Source organism: Salarias fasciatus, assembly GCF_902148845.1.
Source record: "Salarias fasciatus chromosome 7 unlocalized genomic scaffold, fSalaFa1.1 super_scaffold_4, whole genome shotgun sequence".
Lineage (NCBI taxonomy): Eukaryota > Metazoa > Chordata > Actinopteri > Blenniiformes > Blenniidae > Salarias > Salarias fasciatus.
The window spans coordinates 12426841-12447822 of NW_021941229.1; the positions used below are offsets into that span (position 1 = coordinate 12426841).

Consider the following 20982-nt stretch of genomic DNA (forward strand, 5'->3'; position numbering starts at 1 on the left):
CAGCTCAAGAGGTCTGTGAAACCATCAGTAGCACTCGAGAGAGTTTTATTTTTACTAACAGTTCAATTTCACTCAAAACTAGTTCTAATCACTGTCTGAGAACGGAGCACTGAGTGAACCCTGACGTAGGAATCCTGACAGCCGACTGGACGCTGGTCTGAGAACAAAGAAGTCCTCACTGGAAAAATATTTCTAAAATGCACAGATAGATAGAAAGGTCTGCAAATAGTCTGTAAAAAGCTTTTAGTATTGAGATCAGGTGGTCAGCGCCTTTCCTCACCTCATTAGAGATTGCAAGGCACTTATGTATTTATATAGTGTGGTATGGATAACAGGATACGATGGCAGAGTGTATTTATGTACAGAGCTTGTCGGGGATCAGAGGGCAAACTGTCTGACATAGAAAAAAAAAAGACCCAAACTGATCCTAGAATGAAATCACTGTGAAGACAGACTAAATGGGACGTTTCCCCATCATCTTACAGTGGCTGAGACACTTGTTCAAGCATAAAAAAACATCAATGAAAAAAAAGGAAAATCAAGTTTGAGGCATTGATTAATGTGAGCAGAGAAGAGAAACATGCTGACGCATTGATTATTAGTTTCGTGTTTGAAGCAGGAAGGAGTGAAAATAACAAGGTGGCGATTCTGGGTGGGCGAGTCTGAGGAGGAGGATCTGCGATTGATTTCGACAGGGGAGATTTTCCTTTAACGATTTTCGCTTTCACATGTTCTGTGTATGAAAAGATGTTTGAAATGTGTCTGGTTCCCCGGGAGCTGCTGGAACTTCCCACTCTGATGCATGACTTTGGATTTATTCCTAATATCTGATGTTTTCCAACAATTTCAACTGAGTGCTGATTCCAATATGTTCACACACTGCGGAGGGATTGTGGTGCGGCTCTTTTTCTCCATGAATGAAACTTTCAAAAGCTCCTCATGGCTGCTTCACATAATTATGAATCATCTTGATATTAACAAAGCGACATGAGAAAAAGAATGTGGCTTGAAATGCAGGCATTAATTTAGCTGTATATATTTCAAATTAATGGCGATTTTTATTTTAAATTCTCTAATGGACGATACCAATGACATTATAACTCTTCTTTCAAAGTTATCAGATAAACGCTGCTTTCTAATTTCCTCAGAATCTCTAAGTTGGATTCGAACCACTTCCTCGGGAACAAACTTTTAACGCTCCATAAATCACAAAACTACGAGGAAGGAAACAGTTTGGATGTGTTTGTGCAGCTATTGTTGTGCTGATGTTAGTTTAAATAAAGATATTCCACATTTCATTCATAAAAACAGCATGATTCATCCCCACAGACACAACAACTGTATGTGTGACTCATTGAAATGAACAAAACAATATTCTGCAGCCTCGAGCCCACCAGTTCTCAAGCTGCAGTAATTTATGAATGAATGCCAGACTTCCTAATGTTTTCCACGCTGAAATAAATTCATGTTTATGGCTGTTGAGATCCATAATCAGAAAAAAAGCAAAAAAAGCACAGCTCCTCTCAGGCTGTTAAATATGGGCGCTCTTTATGGATGACCAGTCAGAAGTTTTAGAACACTGCAATTTTCTCAGCTTCTTATTGACAATTCTTCATTTTCATGTCTATTAACACACTTTGAGCCTTCTTCTACAACTGAAGTCAAACATTCTTCAGAAAGTTTTGTGGCATTTGCTTTGTTTTCACTCTTCTGTCCACTTCATCCCAAACCAGCTCGACAGAGTTTCAGTGCTGGATACTGGAAAAGTTTCCAAGCTGAAAATTCACTTCATTTATTTTGTGATGGAGTTTTGTCGACTTGTGTTTTGGGTGATTATCTTGCTGTATGAACCCCTGACCTGCCAGACGGCACCGCATGCTGCTGCAGAACGCTGCGGTCAACGTTTCAGTTCAGAGTTCACTCTGTGCAAGAAGTCACAGCAGAAGACCATCACACTTCCTCCTCCATGTTGATGCCACACTGTGAAGCTGTTCTTTCACCTCATCGACCCAAGATATCATATTAGATTCATCGGTCCACAATATCTTCTTTCAGAGTCCTGCACTGGTCCAGTTCTGCACATTCGTACTCATCCTCACTCAAAAAGTTACTTTGGAAAAGGCGGCCCGCTGTCCTGTCCACTGTTCCTGCTCTCTGTTCCTCCCAGGAGATCCGCCCCTCACTTCAACAACTACCAGTTTATACAGTTATGTGACACTGAGTGTGCATTGACCTTGGAAAGGAAATGTAAGGTTCTCAAAGAGAGCCCAAGTTTACCCTCGGGATGCCAACCTAATGGTGGACAGTTCTTTAATTACTTCCGGTCCATCAAACAAAAACCAGCTGAGGGGTTACTGGAAAGAAGCATGAGGTCTACATGAAGGCGAACTGAATTTAAATGTTTTCTGCTCTCTTTTGTTGGATCTTATCACATTGAATCAACCTGACACCACAAATCGTGGGGTTTTCATTTCTCGAGCTATTTCCTCTCATGAGGTTCTTCTGAAATCCTGACTTGGTTTTCTATTGTCTGCTCAGAAAAAAATGTGAACAAAAACAACTAAATTGTGAGTTCAGCAGTGTCTGTGATTCCAGAGAGCAGGAGAGGACTGAGCAGCAGCTTAACAAGCTGAAACTCAGCAAAGTAAACAAGGCGCTCGTCCCACTCCTCACCACCACTTGGCTATGGAAAATCGTTTTTCTGTCAAAACCAAAGAAGAAGCCCAAGACCAAATCCAGTCCATTTGTCAACTCTCCAAGTGTTCAGGCACGAGTGTTTGGATGAACAGCTTAATGACAATATTAGTTTCACACTTAAATCAGCCTCTGCAAAACACCCACGTCTCCATTTCAGTTTATCTGAAGCCTTTGCTGAACTGAACGGTGTGTTTCAGTCAAAGTGCTGCGGTTCAACTTCACGCTGCAAACACACACCACTTCACACTTCAGAATGACGAAGGTCAAAGTGGAAAGGTACACTTGATGATGAAAACTAGAAAAATAACAGTTTCATTGCTGTGGGAAGTGGTCAGATAAGAGCAACAAAAGGCTGGAAAAAAACGGAGCATTTAAAAAAAATAATTGAGTTGACTGATAACATGAATGGGTTTTTAATAGACATTCCAAAGAAGCAGAAACTGTTTTTGTTTCCCTGAAGATGCACTATGGAAAAAACAACACAGGCTCAAAAACGCCTCCAAAATCCGACAGCTTGGGAGAACTGCTGACTGTGCAACATACAAATACAGGTTCAAGCTGCATCACGATCAGAAGAAACTGGAAAAGCATCCAGAGACGCAGCCATCTTCTCTTGGCAGGAGCTCAATTCAAATGGTCTGAGGCAAAATGGAAAAACGTTCTGCGCTCTGACGAATCGAAGCCCTGCACACTTCAGTGAAACAGAACTAACCACAAACCAACAGCATTTAGAGGAGTCCATCCAGGCCTGAAGTCAAGATCTTCAGGAAAAATAAAACATTGAAGCATCTTGAAACAAAAAATATTCCAAAAGCATATATACTGAGAAATTACTGTCTAACAAGAATGAGACAACATTCCTCTCCAAAAACCCCAGAAACCGTCCAGCTCACTGCAGTGATGTTGATATGTTTTTGTTAAAAGTAGAAGAGATGCTACACAACGGCTGAATGTGGAATGTAGTAATATTTCATGTAGTAAAATATCGTAATATTTTCAAAGAAATTGTAAATATGTGAGATTATGAGATTTGCAAGTGAAATCTGTCACCACCCACTTTACTTTATTACTTTCTCCCATCGAGGGAAACTTGGAGTTCAGCGTTTCGCCATAAGACACTTCAGAAATGGTCACAGTGAGATCGGGGAATAAAGAAGCAGTCTGAGGATTGAGAGGTGACCTGTAAGATTAAGGTATTAGAATAATTCTTTATTATTTTTGGACTTTGGATCTTAAGAGAAGGTGAAACTGTCAGACAACACACTGCTGTGTCCTTAAAGACCAACGCTGTAACTTTGCATCTCTTTTTTTGGACTGTGTATTGTGAGGTCCGCCTGCCGCCGCTGACACACACCACATACCGACTGCAGTCACCACCACAACGTCTCTCTGAGCGGGACCCGTTTTGCATCCGTGCATGTGACCCCTTCTGTCCCACAATGCCTCCCTGTTTAGCCCCGACCAGCAGCTGCTGAGTCCCGTTGTCTTAACCCACTCTGACAGGAAGTGAGTCACTGGGAGGCGTTTAACCCCGCAACCGCAGAGTCTCCGGAAAGGTCACGAAGCGGCGCGGTCCATTATAGTGTTTACATTGTTCTTCACTACCTCCAGGATGAGGGCAGCTCGGTGGTGGACCTATTCAACTTTTAGAAAGGTCAAGAGGTCACAGGAGCGCAGGAGAAAGTAGTGAAGCTGTTGGAAAAATGAGCTCTGTGGCGTTCAGAGTTTTTAAACAACTTTATGAGAATCCAGGAACTATTGCCAATTAGGACTGAAGGATCATTTTGCCTCTGGGGTATTTTTACTCTGACTGGTGAATCATGAAGTCATATTTTGGTACATAAGGGAAAAATGTTCGACTTCATGAACACAAAAGACACGGAGCCATTGAAGTGGACACCTTGGTAAATTTACTCCAGCAGCATCAGAAGTTTCTTGTACCACATCATAATATGACGATGGTAGAATTTTACACGTTTTTCACTTCAAGGGGGAACTGGAAAGACATCAAAGTGTCTTTGTGAGCTTCAGCGTTACTTCATCTTTCACAAGGACGGCGGAGAGTCGGTATGCGAGCCGGAGACCACAGCCGTAACCACCGAGACCAGTGGAGGAGAGAGTCACCATGAACCCAGATATTGTGCTGTGGATGGCAGTAAAGCTGCAGCTATGATGTCTCTGACAAACACTATTTCCCTCAATGAAAAAAACTGAATTGGAAATACAAAAAACGAACACAGAAAGGTTCCAAGTTGGAAAAAAATCTGCAGAAAAAAACTGAAGAGCGTCGGTCTTTCCATTCAATCAAGTTAACAATGCCTTTTCTTTTCTTGATGATTGCATGACTCAGAAGCCAACGTTTTTGAAAAGGCAGGATTTAATCAGCAGATTAAAATCACTGCAAAATTACTTGACACCTCCAATCAGGATGTCAAAAAACAGGACAGAATCTACGACCAGCTGGAAAAAGTTCTCCATCAACCAGACATGTTGCTGCTGACGGCAATGTAGAAGCTCTGAAATGTTTTTTATAAAACATGTCACACATTAGCAATCCAACGTGCTTCACACCATCAATCACTTCCGTTCATTCAGACTGACTCAGAGCTGACAGCATCGTGGTCGCTGTACTTTGGTAAAAACAGTGATTGGGTCCACGATGCCAGTCAAGACGTCATTTAAGGATTATCTGAAACACGACCTTCACTAAAATAGACCAACCATGAAATCACAATGACTTCTGACCATTAAAATGAAATCACAGCCTTGTGTTCCAAATCTGAGGACATGAAAGATGTACTCAAATAATACATTTCCAAGTTATTCCAAGAAGTACAGCAGCAAATCTCAAAGGTCGGATCATTACAGATATTCAACAACTGGTACAATAAACTGTGGTATCTTTCCTTCACAAGTTTTCTTTTCAGAAAAGTTTGTCTGATACAGAAAAACATTCTGATTTCCGTTTCAACACTATTTCGAAGCATAATTTATACTGAATCATGCATGAAGCTGGAAGTGGGATCTCAGACAGTCGAGGAAGATCAGGAAAGGGTTTTAATTAAGACACAGATTGGATGACAAAGATGGTAATCCTTTCAGTCTAGTTTAATTAGGAATTTTTTTTGGCATCAAATGAGACAAAGCAACACACAAAACACACAGATGTTAACGTCTCATGTCAAGCGATCCTCTCCTCCTCAGACCACTTTCCAGCAATTTCTACTGGAATTTCTCCGACCATCTACAGGTGTCGGCGGCCGATACAAACATGCCATCATTATTCAGAGCGGCTGTAACGGCCCCTCGCTTTATATCTTCGGCTTATTCAGAGAGATGCTTTACTTAAAGTATTACACTGGGATGATTTAGGCTCCGAGAAATGAAAGCTTGCTCAAGTGTGTTTGACTGAGAAGCTCCCGGAGCCATTCCAATGGCAGGTCCTGAGTGTAAACACAATTTACTGGAGAAATGAAGGATTTAGTCTCATTTGTGCAAACAGATAAGATCAAAGATGGAGAATATAGGGGCACAGAAAGAGAGGGAAATTGGGGGTGACATGCAGCCTGAATGGCACATTGAATCCAACAGAAAATTGAGGCCGGATTGCCAAGGCGGTAAAAGAGCGAGAATTAATCCCGGCCCAAGAATCATCCGTCGACTTTAATGCATTTCTCTCGCTCACCTTTCGTCTCACTGCTTTAAACTGAGCATGACCTCTCCCTCTCCTTCTCTCCACGTTTCCGTGAATGTGCGGGTTTACAGCCTGAAATCGTCCAAATGGGGACCAACGTTTAAAACACTGGCGAAACCACTCAGCTCCTCTCTGGTTTTCATTAAATGTTATATGCACCTCATACACACTTCATTTAAATCAGGATTAATTGATTGCAGGCCTGGAGATCTTTATGAGTCCTGTTTTACAATTCAGTACTTGGATTACAGCTTTAATATTTCAGGTTTTGAACATCAGTATGTACATTTTAGAGGTGTAAATGGGTGTTTTATAAAAGTTCCTCCCCCACCGGTCAACAGGAAGCAGCAGTGAAATTAAATCATGACTGGAGCAGTTGGTGGGTGTTGTTTTGGAATTCGCATAAAAGAGGGACAAAACAGCACATTAAACTTTTAAACTACTGCCTGAGAATAAAGGCCTGACTTCACAGAGAACCAGCACGCATTATCCAGATCACATAAAGATAAGCTGAACTGCTGTAAAGATCGTATTTGATCTTTACAGGAGTGAACAAAAAGGAAGCTTGAGCAGAAAAATTGACTGTAAAGTTGCTTTATCTTTTTCTGCAGTCATGCCAATTCTCATTTAGTACAATGATATTTTGTACAATTGCACATTTGCTGCAAGGTACAAGTTATTCAAACCTGCAAGTGCCAAAAAAATAAATCTTCTTTGCTTTCTATGCACTCAATCCTGCACATCAGAATATGGTAACAGTGTGTTTCTCTCCATGTGTTTTCTACATGCACAGTGTTTTCCTGCTCGATCATGTTCTCAACAAAGCCCATCAATCAGGACGCTGAGGAGAGAGATAATGATGGTTTCACCTCCAATTAGATTGCTATATTTATCACATTCTGAATGCCGGATAATGACAGAGAGGTGGTGAGCAGTTTGTTTGGCTCCTGTATAACCAGCAGTGTTCTCAGTCAACCCAAAACCCCAAACACATTTTAATACTTTTAATGCTGTTATTTTCTGTGCAACATCAACCCAGTCTGTCTCTGGTATATAACTGATCACTACAAACAAAACTCTTGAGAAAACATAAACAATATCACAGTTTTTATCAAGATTATTTATTATTGTTCATGTTTTTACTGTTTTTCATACTGATGGTTTTTGCTCTTTTTCTTCTGCTGTACTGTTTCATTTACTGTCCACTTGTTGCAGTGACAGTGTTGCTCTCTCAGTCGAAATGTTGCAGGTTTCATTTCCTGTCTCAAACTGTCCGCATGCCAAATTGCCCTTGAGCAAGACGCTGAGTCCCTCAACACACTGACTGAGCATCTCACATGGCCGCCGCCTCCATCGCTGTGTGTTAAAAGTGAAATCCTGATACCTTCCAAAGTGTTTTCATCTTCTTCACCCGATGTGAACTAATGGAGTGAGAAAACTGATGGACTGATGGATGATCTGTTTGGCACTAAATGTCTGGACGGACAGACTCTGGCTGTCATTTAGAGTGAAATCAGACCTGATGTTGGCAAAGATAAAAAATGTCAATGATTCCTCTCAAATGCAAAACTGAAATCTAGACAAAGTCGTTCACGCGCCACAAAATAATAAAGAGAAGAGAGATTTCTGTGTGTTTATATGTGGGGAATGATAATAATAAAAGTTGCAAGAATATTAAACGCTGCAGTAAAATACAGTTACATGAAAACTCTGAACTGTTGTCCTGATGGTGGACATGAACTTTATAAAGCCGCCACTCTTTCCTCTTTCCTCCAATTAAAGAAAATCACAAAAAACAAAAATAACACTTTAACCTTTTTTCCCAGGAAAACATAATTCTGCCAGGATCACTTTGTCAAAATTTATTACAATCCAGAAAGCATGAACATTGGAACAACAATATGCACAACATAAATACAACCCATCGTTAGATAACATGACAATAATGTTGCGTTAGTAAAAGATGACTAAGGAATTACAAAGCTTTAAGCAGCAAATTGAACTTGGCGGTGTGGCTCTGTTCTGGGACCTCCCTCCCCTTCCCCACGCCTGTGGGGAAAGCCTTGAGGCAGGGAGAGCACTCCCCCCTGCCTTCCAAGTGCCGACTTGGAGGGGCACGAGGGAGGGAGAGCAGCAGCAAGAACCCCCGGAACAGAGCAAGCATCCAATTCAAGTCAGCTTATATGAGTTGCCAGTTTCAACATGGTTGATTCTAGACACCTTTACAGCGCAACCCAACAGATCCACATGAGCAAGCATAAGCGACTGTGGAAAGGAAAAACTCCCTCTACAGGAAGAAACCTTTGCAGAACCAGGCTCAGAGGTGGCGGTTTTCTGCTATTCCGGTTGGGTGCAGGGACGGAAAGAGGAGATAGATACGAGCCGTCGGAACACAAGGAGGAGCTGGGGAGGAGGTGGGTACGAGCAGCGTGCAGATGACGGCCAGACACTCAGGTAGACTGGGGTGGTTTAAATACACACCCAATAGATCAGCTGATCTGCCTGGGAGGGGAACTGATCACCTGACGTGAGGTGGTAAGGCCGCCCCTGATGCGTGGGAGCTCGGCCAGCAGCTTGACTCCGTGCCTGTCAGAACTACCGCTTTGCTCCATTCAGTGTTACAGAGAAAACACCCTTATTAGCGGGACTTCAAACCTAAATAAAAGCTGCCAGAACATTTCATCAAGTACTTTTTTGTGGCTTTCCAAGTGTTTGCTCACTTTTACGACAGTGGTGGGGCGTATATTTAAAAGCCTCACAATAAGAACATCAATAAATAATTTCTGCTCCTGATTATGCCTGAAAAGCTGACACCTGCTTTTATCCATTAACAGAAAATGTGTCCTTGACAGTCACTGCAGCCTGACTTGATCAGACAATTTGATGTTTTTGGCAACAATAATTGAGTTTCTCTTGAACTCTTCATTTGTAATTCTTTTCAAACGTCAACTTTTATGTGCTGGCTTTTTTTTTTTTTAATTTTTTTTGCTAAAAGAAAACTTTGTACCTTCTGTAAAAAACCGACCAGTCAAGTTGATGAGCAAACAGTCTCTTCTTTATTAATTTCCTATGAAATTACAGTTTGAATATTTTTTATCCACATTTTTCATTACCAGTTGTTTTTGTTAACAAGAGGAGGATTTCAGCTGTAATCACAAGTGATTAATGTCTTGGTTTAAACAGAATAAAACAAAAACTTTCAGATGTGTGGGAACATTAAATCCAGCTGAGGCTCCCTGGTTTTAAAGATGTGGGTTTCTATTCATTGGAAATTTGGACGAAAATAAAGACAATGAGCTTCATGTTCCAGCCTGAACGCCACCACTTTCTTTGTGTAGCGACTTCAAATTATCTGGCCCAGTTGATAGACTATATTTAGCAGTTTTTGGGAATATATTATATAATTTCCATGGAATCCACAATGGAAACGGCATGAGCATCATTTCAGCTTAAAGATGTGACAAAGACTCCATAAGAAGTAGGCGTCAAAGAGAACACGGCAGATATCAGCTCTTATATTATGAGTGGACACCCAAGAGCAAAGCAGAAGGATTAGAATTGTTAAAATGTTGTCCAAATCATATTCATCCGTGTGAAGCATTGTTCAATATAAAACGGTTCCCGTCTCTCCTTAAGCCAACACTTCAATAAAGAAGAGCTTCACAGCAAATCTGAATCAATAAAGGAGAACACGTATTCTCAGTGGAGTTTCATCTAGAAAATATCTGACTTTAAGTTGTGAATGTGTGTCTTTATTCATCCATCCATCCATTTTCTAAACCACTTCATCCCATCTGGCCAACCTGTCCCGGATGTCCCCCAGGACACACTGTGTGTTCCCTGTGATGGATAAACACACACACAGACCACACATATCAGCATTCAGTCCTGAAGAGTCCCCAATTAACCTCAAGCACAGGAAGAAAATCCACAGAGAGACTGCTAACCACATGCTTCACATCTTGAAATTCACAAAAGCAGAAAAAGTCATGTGATACTGAGTATTTGGATACAGTCCCAGGGCAGACATGAGCACCGTGGTAAAAACATTCTGTTTGTACAGTGAAGGACTGGTGATCTGTCCACAGTCTTCCTGTGACGACTGTATCTTGCGAATTAAAGGTGGAAAAACTGACTAAAACATTTTTGAAATGTAATTTCAATGAGGCTGTTTACACAGTGACAAAATACAAGAAACTGATTTAAATCAGGCTTGATGAGAGACGCCAGTGAAATCCACCCCCACCGCACAACCATTACCGCCAAAACCAACCCTAAATTAGATAAAGGGGTAAACGGGATGGTTGGATGGATAGATATGGATAGATATAATCCCACCGCTGGAAATGCATTATTTTCAGTTAGAATGAGTTGGAAGTTAACTGTTTCTAAGAAAGAAGCCAAAACAAAAGATGAAAGATGAAGTAAAGTGTGGCAAACAATGAAAGTCACGGAGAATTCGCCCCACTATTTTGCAAGCAGATGGCACACACACAATCCTGCTGAAACACTCCATCACTTCACTTTAGGAATTATTTTGCTCTGGTGAAGACACAGTATGTATATAATGGGACACGAGTCTGATTTGTTAAAAGGATGCAGCGTGTCCTGAAGGAAGCGGTTATTGTGACGCCACATTTCCAGTCATTCTGAGGTGTGAATGTCATTTCCCAGACGCTCGGGAGGAAAATCAGCGCTAATTTGCATGTTTGTGTGTGTGAGAGTTCTACAATGGGGATCAAAACTCAACTGTAAGTAAATCATTTAATCCTTGGCTCAGGAAAAGCTGGTTGTACAGAAAAGCTGAGACTCCACTTCTGTCTGTTCCTGGAAGAAGCGGCGAGGGAGGTGAAGAGACAGACGTCAGTACAAAGCGCTGCGGAGAGGGAGGACAGAGAGGAGGATGGACAAAGACAGAACCCATGAAGGTGAGGAAGAAGGGAAACAATGGCAAAACAAAGAAAATGTTGGACAAATACGAAAATAAAGAGAGTTAAAGACAGTTATACTGTAAATGCTATTGATCACCAGTACAGCTTCATGAAGTCTCATGTTCGCTGTTAAACCTTCTTTTCTTTGTCACATTGTCTCACATGTTGAGGTTTTTCAAGGCCGTTCCTATAATGCATTTCTGCATTTTCAGTGCGCCCAGCTGCACTGCTCGCTCTCGTTTTAATCCTGCCTATAATAAAATGTGATGTGTGATCAGTAACCCGGTGAAGATGCATGTGGCCGGCGGTTCCTGTGAACAACGGAAAGGTCATTCATCCATTTCTATATTAGCTTTACCAGTAAAGCTCCTCTCTCTCTGGTAATATTTAATCAGTTGAAGATACAAAAATGTAAATAATCATGCAAATCCACTCTGGAAACTCCTTTGCTGCTTTCACTGGGAATTTTTACAACAACTTCGACTGTTGGCCCAAAAACCTTGACTTCCTACGCGTCCTCATATGGATATCAGAGGTGTTGTGAACGGGTGAAAAGAGCAGAACCGCAGCATGTATAACAAAAAAGAAAAAGAAAAAGAAAAAGCAGTCCTGCATCAGCTGTCACAGCAAGAAATGAAGTTTCACTACATAAGAAATCAAATGATTTGGGACTTTAGTTGATTGCTTCAAATATTTTTATTTGGCATTTGTAGAAATCTGCTCAACTCCAAACCAAGGTGGAGAACTTTCTTCAGCTGCACTGAGAGCATGACGACACCAGCTGGCTGTTTTCTGCTTTGTGTTGTTTCCTGTCTGTGTCTCTGCATCAGTTTGTCAACTTTTGAAATACTGCTCTCAATTCCATGGACACTGAAGTGTGTCACAGAACATATTTTGATTCAGAATTTTTTTGTGTTTTTTGTCAAGACACTATTTGAAAAGATAAAACGAAAGGCTCCATTGACGAGTTGACAAAACACATTTTTCAGGCCGGGTGTGTACATCTTCGCAGAGCCTGTTAATCACTGGCTTGTCAGAAGATCTTGTTTGCCAAGGGCAAAATGGGTCTAATCTGTGCCAGCAGCAGCAGCTCACCCCGATTTCAGAGCGGCCAGCAAAATGCACAAGTAGCATCTCTGAACATTTCTGCATCCTTTAAGCTCGGCATTTTTTTTATTTTTTTTATTTTTTCCATTATGAGCACATTTCAGTAAAGTCCGTATTAACGACAGACCTAAATCACTGTGGGACGGGGTTGTGCAGGAGACAAATTAACTTGCATCCAGAGGATGTGTTCATGTTACATTTACCCAGCTGAATACGAAAAGCTGTGAACACCGAGTGTTTTCCTCCATCCCCGAAGAAAGACTTGTCACAATCTCAGCGCTGTGTTGTGTTTTGCAGTTTTAAGGGTTTCTGCGTGTCATTTCAGGACGAACATCTTGAACAGACTGAACTGTGATGTTTGTGACTGAATGGGGTGATGGGAGATTAGAAAAGAGAAAAGGATGCAGAGAGGAAAAAAAGAGGGCTTAAAAATGTCAGCAAGAGATTAAAGATAAACAATGTGATGGAGCCAATTAGAACAACCCCCCCGTAACTGTATGGGGCTTAATTTAAGAAGCATACGTTTCAGTGACTCCTCTGGGGGAAAAGCCCCCAAAGCTTCTTTGAAGTTCTTCCCTCTGTGGCGGTAATGTGGAGCGGCAGCGAGACAAAACCCAACAGACGACACAAGGACTGAATAAAGCAGGGCCAGTGTCCCCTGATGGCAGGGATAAGAGAGAAGGCCGTAAAGCCGCACCGCAAACACATCAACAAACACACCTGGTAGCTCAGAATCACCAGAGTCCGTCTTCAACTCGGCTCTTATTTGTTAAACTTCATCTGTCGCGCTGTCGATTTGTGTACGTTTCAGATCGCAGAAATGCTCAGGAGAGACTGGAAATGCCAGCCGTCATAGGCTTTTAAAAATCAATTTTCCATGTGGAATTTCTATGTGTCCGTCTGATTATCTGACAAGGATGATATTAGCTGCAGCTTCTCTGTGAGCAGAATAGGAGGAGTTTCTCAGCAGCGCAGGACGACAGACAGAAAGGTGTGGCTTTAAAATTCTGCAAGCGACCTGTGTTTTTGCCTTTTCTCATACATCATTTTTGAAGAAATCTCAAGCCGCCTCACAGCATAAGGTCACCATGAGTTACAGAAGTGTTTTTCTGTTGAGAAACTTGCTAATCAATGTCACATGTAAACCGTTTTTAATCTGGGCGACCTATGGGGAAATGAAAACGCATCAATCAGTTCAACCTTACAGAAACAGGAATCTGTAAACGTAATAAAGTGATTCTGTATCAACCAATGTGTGATATCGGCTCCAGAGTACGTCTTTGAAACTGCTTTTTAAAGTTCAAAGCTGCAGACAGGGGGCTGGTTGCATATGAGGATATATTTATGGACACGTTTCATGAAGACATGAAATAGCTGCTTGGTGTGACGATAGCGATCCTCACAAAGACATCTCTCTGGCTTCAGCCGAGGAATGCTGGCAACTGGTGTGTCCACAGCGTGCACGTGCAAAAATACACACCGGACATGTACACACTCGCATGTGTGTGTGTGTTTGACTCTATTTTTAAACCGGAGCTTTTTACAGCATAGACCTATTCTTAACATTAACCCAAATGCAAAAATTAAACCAGGCACAGACTGAAGTTCATCAAGTCAAATAAACTGTAACACACACTGACGTGAGCGCCGCTTGAAGCTCCGCTTGCTGTTAGTGACTCATTACGCTGGCTTGATGGCGAGCAGGGTCTCAACACTGGACTGGCGGAAGTCGGTCTAATTGCCAGAGATAGTTGGATGAAGATGCAGCTTCTCTCTGCCTCCCACTCAGTCCTCCCCGCTCCTGCCATTCTCTTCATTTCATTCGGACCTTCAGAGAAACGGGACAACAAGCGAATAACGGTCTTGAAGTTGACACCAAAGATGATAAGCAATCATCCTCATCCTCATCCACTCCCTTTTTTTTCTGTTCCTTTTTCCGTCATCTGCTCTGCTTGTTAAAAAATGACAACAGCTATTCAGAGATGAAGGATGAGATCACCAGTGTGGCAGTGACCAACACACACACACACACACACACACACACACACACACACACACACACACACACACACACACACACGTTACAGCAAGATAAAGCTTCCATGGTGCACAAACACGCAAACAAAACCACATTTATTACAATTCTGCCAGTGTCTGTAAGCCATTTCAGAGCAGCTTTGTTGTTGCTTTTGGGTTTTCTTGATCGTGCTATTAAAGCGTCTATTGGCAGCTCCACCAGCAAGACTATAGATTATTTTGGGCCTCAGCACATGAGCCACGGCAACACCAGAAACCACTGTAATTACAAGATCGAGTCGGGCCTTTGAATTAGCAATGGCAACTGAAAACCTTGTTCTGGTTGAAGACAAGAAGGAGGGCGGGGCTCCCCGGGTTAAAATAGAACTGTCCACATGGAGCTGATTTGAGGTTTTCTGTATGGGGAGCCCGGCGGTGGGCTCGCACAAGAAATGAAGACGGTTCAAGCCGAAGGAAAAAAGACCATCGCGCGCAGCTCTGTTGTGGCAAACAGCACTCAGTTGCCCACAATATTAAATCCATCACAACTGTAAAATCAAACGAAAATAGACCGGGTTAAGACTTGGACATGGACATTTTATTGATGCACACTTTCCATTTTACAGGAAAAGAAAAAAGGCAAATAAAGTGATGATAAGTGAAGCAGCAGTTCTTGGGTCATGGCAGCATTGTGGCCCAAACCACTTCAGACACTTTTACTGTTACATAAAATCCCACAGCAGAGACTCTGAGACTCACAAGCAAGTCAAGAATGCACGTGTTCAGGAGACTCCAAGCTGGTTCAGAATGATCAGTCATGCTATTTTTTTTTTTTTTATTTTCTCTTTTACACAGGACGGATGTATCGGCTGTATTACTGTTTTGACAATTGGATCCGTCCAGAATCTGCTGAATTAACAGATGTTTTCATGCGTTTGCCCACGTTTGCCACATTCAGAACCTGAGTAAGAGAAATAGATTTACTTTGACAAGGCGAGACATGACAAGACACGAAATCTATGGCCTCCTACTTAAAAACTGTTCCACTTAATCAACAAGTTCTCCTGTCAATAACATCGAGCTCCAGCCACAAATCCTGACAAATTTATCCAGAGTTGTCACCGACTGGAAACATCATGCAGAACTGGAGCGGCTGCCACGCTTCACTCCCACGCCGCTGTGCTACAGCGACAGCCAATAAAGTGTCAGAGCCTTTCAGATCCTCACTGAATTGGGCTCTGAGGACATTATGAACCCTGACAGTGTCCTCAGAAACTCGAAGGTCCCACAAGAACTTTCACACTTTGTAAAGTTGTGCTGATCAGTTGATTTACATGGTTTAAAGTCTTCTCCCAGAGAACATGTGATATCCATATGAAGCACTGAACTGACTCTCGTGCTCTCAGCCAGTCGTTTGCACAATGGTATATCCTATCCGGCAGGGCAGTAATCTCCCTCTAGAGATCAGTAGGAGCAAAAAGGGCCCCTGTCCTGTGATGCAGAGCTGCCCTCAGAAAGGTCACAGCAGAAAGAAAGTGGAGCGGCAGTGCTGTGAGAGTCTAACAGTACGGCACACTGCTGCAATGAGGAAGAATTAGCAAAGATTTTGCATCATACTTGTAGAAAACTAGCTCCATAAACACACAAGTATTTCTTTTTTCTTGACCCACTGTGGTCAGTTACTCTTTTCACTGCATGTTGTTTCTGCATCCAGTTTTGTTTTGTCTTTTTTCCCCATTCAGCCCCCCCACCTCCTATCTCTGCACTTTGAGGTTCAATCTGAAGACTCACAAAGCTGCACTAGAAGCAAGAAACCCCCTGATCTGGGCTGGAGAGAGAAAATTGGAGAAAGGAGACTGAAAGGCTGAAGAACAGATTATGACTCCGGTGAAATGCACACTCATGAGAGGCAAAGAAAGAGCTGATGAGGAGCGATGCTGGGGGAGCCCAGAACCCCAGTTGCATGGGAGTTTGGTATTATGAGGTCCAACAGGGAGGAGGAGGTGGGGGGAGAGGGACTCGCGGTGGAAGTGGAAGTGGGTGGAGGGTGGCGTCTACCACGCTGCTTTTTCCCATTTTTTTCCACTTAAAGGACACAAGGCCAGATGGTATTCTCATTGAAGAAATAAAAAAGCAGAATAAAAGTCAGGAGCAGACTAGCGGGGAGTGCTTGTCCCACCAGGCACATTTGGTTTTATATCTTTACAACACATAAAGAAGCACATAAATTAAACTTTCTGCATTGAGAGAGATTAAATTTTACAAAAACACACTTTAAGTTTTTACAAGAGGAAACAGTAATTAAGGTACTTTTGTTGGCAGGTGATCCGGGCACCTCCCTCTGTCTGAAGACTGTTGCAACCAGAACAGCTTCTCAGTCATAGAGCGGAAAACAGCCAACATGAGTTACAATCGCATTATAAGGGGGAAAGATCCCTGTGGTGATTACACTGTAGCTCTTGTTAGTCATTCCCTGAAATTGCAAAATGGCGCTCTGCGCTGATGTACTGGGGTTAGATAACAGAAAAGCCCGAAACCGGATGTCTCAGAGCTGCGTTTAAGTTTGTGGTGCAGCTAATTACGATCACTGTGTACAATAGTTACAGAAAGAGAGAGAAAGGATGCTTTCGGTGCTTAAGCTCAACTGGGAGACAAGCTTTGAGGCGCTGATCAAATCACAGCTCTGGGTAGAGCGCTGATTTAGTCCATGGCGTCCCAACTGGATCGCCATTTCGGACACAACTGGTCTGACATGAGAGAAGCCACTCAAATCATCAACAACCTAATTATCCACCTGTTTCCAGCAGCTGAGGGCAATTTCATCAAACGCAGAAGGAGTCTTATTTAAAAGTCAAACAGGCGGTCACAGGGGACAGGGGGCCGCTCATCTGCCCGTCTGCCCATCCAGCTCCCTTGCTGATCCTAAACCCCTCTTAAACCACACCAGCAATCAGACTCAAAGTCTGGCTCTGCCTTTGTTGAGAAGACTCACTCAGAGTTTAATTCTCAAATATGTATTGGGAAATAAAAAGGTAAGTTTGTTCATTCAATCAATGTTTCTTTTGAGGGAAAATCAATGTGCACCCTTTGAGAATCGATTGACTGTTGGCTTGGTAGATTCACTCTCCCAGGGTCAGCGTTTGGTTTAGCACAAATAAAGATATATGAAAATGCCACACAGGGTTATAACAAAGCATCGCAGTGTTTTCTGTGATTTTCAACATAATAGTAGCAGAGATAAGCTTGGATTATGATTTAATAAAAGAAAAGCATGAGTGCACTCCTGCCTTCAAAAATCTTCAGGATCAAAAGAGCTAAAACAGTATTTCCACTGAAAAAACTCAAGGTTTTTGCACATAATTCAAAGCAATAAATAGCCTGTTTTTGCATTAAAAAGTTTAACACATGTTTTTTTTTAGCTTTGCTATTTACAGCTACAAGCCACATCTGACCCCTTGTTTTGGTTTGTAGTTTCCTTAAAAAAAAAAAAAAAAAAAAAAACTGGAGGCAGCTGCTTCATGCAGCTTCTCTCCAGCTATAAATCCCCCAAAACTGTGAAAATTAACTCAATGACTCCAGCTTTTTCTAAACTGACGGAAAAATTTAATCTTGGAAAAAAACTTGAATCATGGCCAAGTTTCACTGTTCGTGCTGGACGTGTTAAACCTAAAGGTGTCTGTGAACTTTAAGGTCATGAGAGCTACTTTAAACAAGTTCTGTCTCTCACAGCAAAACACGTTTAACCCTAAAAATGAAGATAAAACCACTCATAAACATGCACATGGAGGTTTGGTGTTTTTGCCATTTCCACACTAAAGTATCCGTCCAGATGAAGCCATTTTCCTCTGCACCTGTTCGTTATTTGGACTGAATCATGATGAGTTTAACAAAACGTGGAGTTAGAAAATCAATTTTTATCAACTGAAGATACTGATGTATTAGGATGTGAAGCTCTTAGTTAAACTATTTGCACCTCCAACTGTAAGATAAAATCCATTTAAACGACAGTCTCCATCCTGTTTCTGTGCCTCTTAATCCTCGGCAGGGTCCCGGGGCTCTGGAGTCGATACCATTAGCTACAGGCGAGGGGAGGATACACTCTGGACAGGTCACCAGTCCATCACAGGGGGAACAAACAGAGGCAGATCACCATAAACATTCGTCAGATCACAGAGTCAGACTTGGTAAGCAAATGGAAAATTTTATCTATATTCCAAAAATAGCAACAAAGCACCTTCTTCATTGATAAATTGAAGCCTATATTCATAATCCTCATGTCTGATGTAATGACTGGCGACATTTGTCAACAAGTGAGCGCTCCCCAATGTGCAGTAAACTCTGACCCGATGCTGTGGAAATTTATTTCCCAAATCTGTGGAACGTGGGGACCAATACACATCAGCAGGCCTGCATTTCCAACACTACAGAGATGAATGGTGGTCTCCACGCCACATGCATCCAGAGGGAATATGTGGAGCTGGTCCAGCATTAGAAATACCTCTGCAGCATCATTGATAACAGAATTAATGCTCAATCTTCTGGAACAGCACTCCCCCCTTACAAAAACAAAACAAACAAGGCGGCTGATGGCAGAGACAGATGTAAACAGACATGGAGCTGGATGAATGGCGTTTAACATGAATCCATCAGAGCCTGAAGAAGAGAATGTGTGTCAGAGGACTGATTACCACGGCCTTCTATTCTTTATAAGTATGTGAAGATGAGACAATGTGCTGCGACTTAATGAGACAGTTGTGTTGACATGTACAACATTTATCAATTCAGATGGTAGGATGTTTCCTTTTGGAGTTGGTAATCAACTTTTATCTACAGGTCTTCTGCTCAATATACTACAAATCTGAAGAAGTACAGGGATTTACCAACAAATGGCAGTTTTAGATGGCCTGAATTTTATCATGTTTTCCATTTGTTTATCCTCTATTTTTTTTTTTGTCTAAAATGTAAGATTTTTTCATTGATTCTATCATATTAACACATTGACAACCAGCTGTTTATCTTTTTACTAACCCGTTCAGCTGAAGGGTTTTCCAGCATGTCTTTTTGAATTGGAATCATAACAATTACACATTCTAGAACTAAACGTAAAGTAAAATGTAATGAAAACAACTTCAATTCTAAAATGACTTCAGGTACAGCACCGTGAATGTAACAGGCCCAACAGTTTTAGGGCTTTATATTAAGAAGTATCTGAGTTTTTACAGTAAGTCTTGAGCACGTGATTTGAAATGCCATTTTTTCATTCTCTCCCCTTGGAAATTCTAGTAGCTGCCATAAATCACAACTCAACATGATGCAAAGTAAATGCAGTCATGTGTTCAGAGTTCACAGCTACACCTTAATGAGATCCCCCAAACATAAAGGGAAAACAAATCGTATATCCCTGAATATAATCTAAAAGAAGAGGAGATATTCAGATCAGAACAAATGACACCCTCAACATAATACAATAGTCAACTTAAAGTCAGTCAACTTAAAACTACAAACTGACAGCTTGACTGTCTTTTTTTTCAGTGGCTGTAGGATCTGTAGCACCATCAAAACCCGGTTTAAACAGCCTGATTTCAAGACTGGTAATTGTTCAAACTTGTCTTCAGATGATACCGGAGCAGTGGTTGAGAGAAGGAAAGACGGTCTTCCAGAGGATGTGGTTGTCATGAGCTGGATGTGAGCCTCAGTTTGCTGTTCATCAGTCGGGATATATTAGATACACCGTGTCAGCATGCTGCGGAGGTGGTCGATACCCCGCCAAGGCTCGTACATTTGAATTTATTTATCGAAAGCAGTTAGAGGAGCCCCCTGATTCCTGCGATGGGGAACAGCAGCTTCTTATCCCGCCTCATCCAGCCTGCAGAGCAGAGCCGAGCAGAGCTCTGCTGCTGCTGCAACATCCACATCAAACGGACAGGCTGGCATCAAAAAGTAGGAGAAACTATGTATTCAGACGGAGTGTCACGGAGATGGAAGGAAGCAAACTTGCCACCCTCGGTGAAAAACTTACCACTCCCGTGTCCAGCTGCTCGGTGGTCTGAGAGGGAGCCGCTCCGATCAGAGGCGAGACGCACAAGATCATCTGCAGCAGCAGCAGCATCTCAGGGAGAATATTCCTCATCCGCACGTGAAGGAGCAGAGAAAGCATGATGCCCTATGACAGGCTGGTCCTGCAGGGCTCAGACGGCGACCCCGACGGCCGCATCCACGGGATAAATCACACGCTGACACGCGCTGTGAAGAGCCGCCCGGACGAGTCTACCTCACTGTGGAGCGCAGACACATAAAACACATGAAAGCCGGCGGCGGGGGGGGGGAGGAAGAAGTTAGTTTGATCCTCTTCATCAAATGATCGTGATATGAGAAGGACGACAATGAAAAAAAAAAAACAAAAACAAAAAAACAAGCGATCTAATCTAATTTATTGGGGCTCAAGTCCAGCGGAGGCGAATATTCCAGCAGCGACGCGCGCGAGCTGCGCTCCGGATCGCGCGGTCTGGAGCTGCGTGTGCGGGAGAGAGAGCAGCT

At 42.3% G+C, this 20982-nt stretch overlaps 1 protein-coding gene across 1 annotated transcript in view; it reads right to left on the reverse strand.

Annotated features, from left to right (window-relative positions):
* The window catches only part of LOC115383439 (matrix metalloproteinase-17-like), an 89890-nt gene extending 69173 nt beyond the window's left edge, over positions 1–20717 (reverse strand). The window contains exon 1 of the mRNA XM_030085621.1: positions 20465–20717. Within this exon, the coding sequence (XP_029941481.1) occupies positions 20465–20602 (138 nt within the window). The 5' untranslated portion in view covers positions 20603–20717. The remainder of the gene's footprint in view (positions 1–20464) is intronic.
* Positions 20718–20982: the final 265 nt, after the last annotated feature.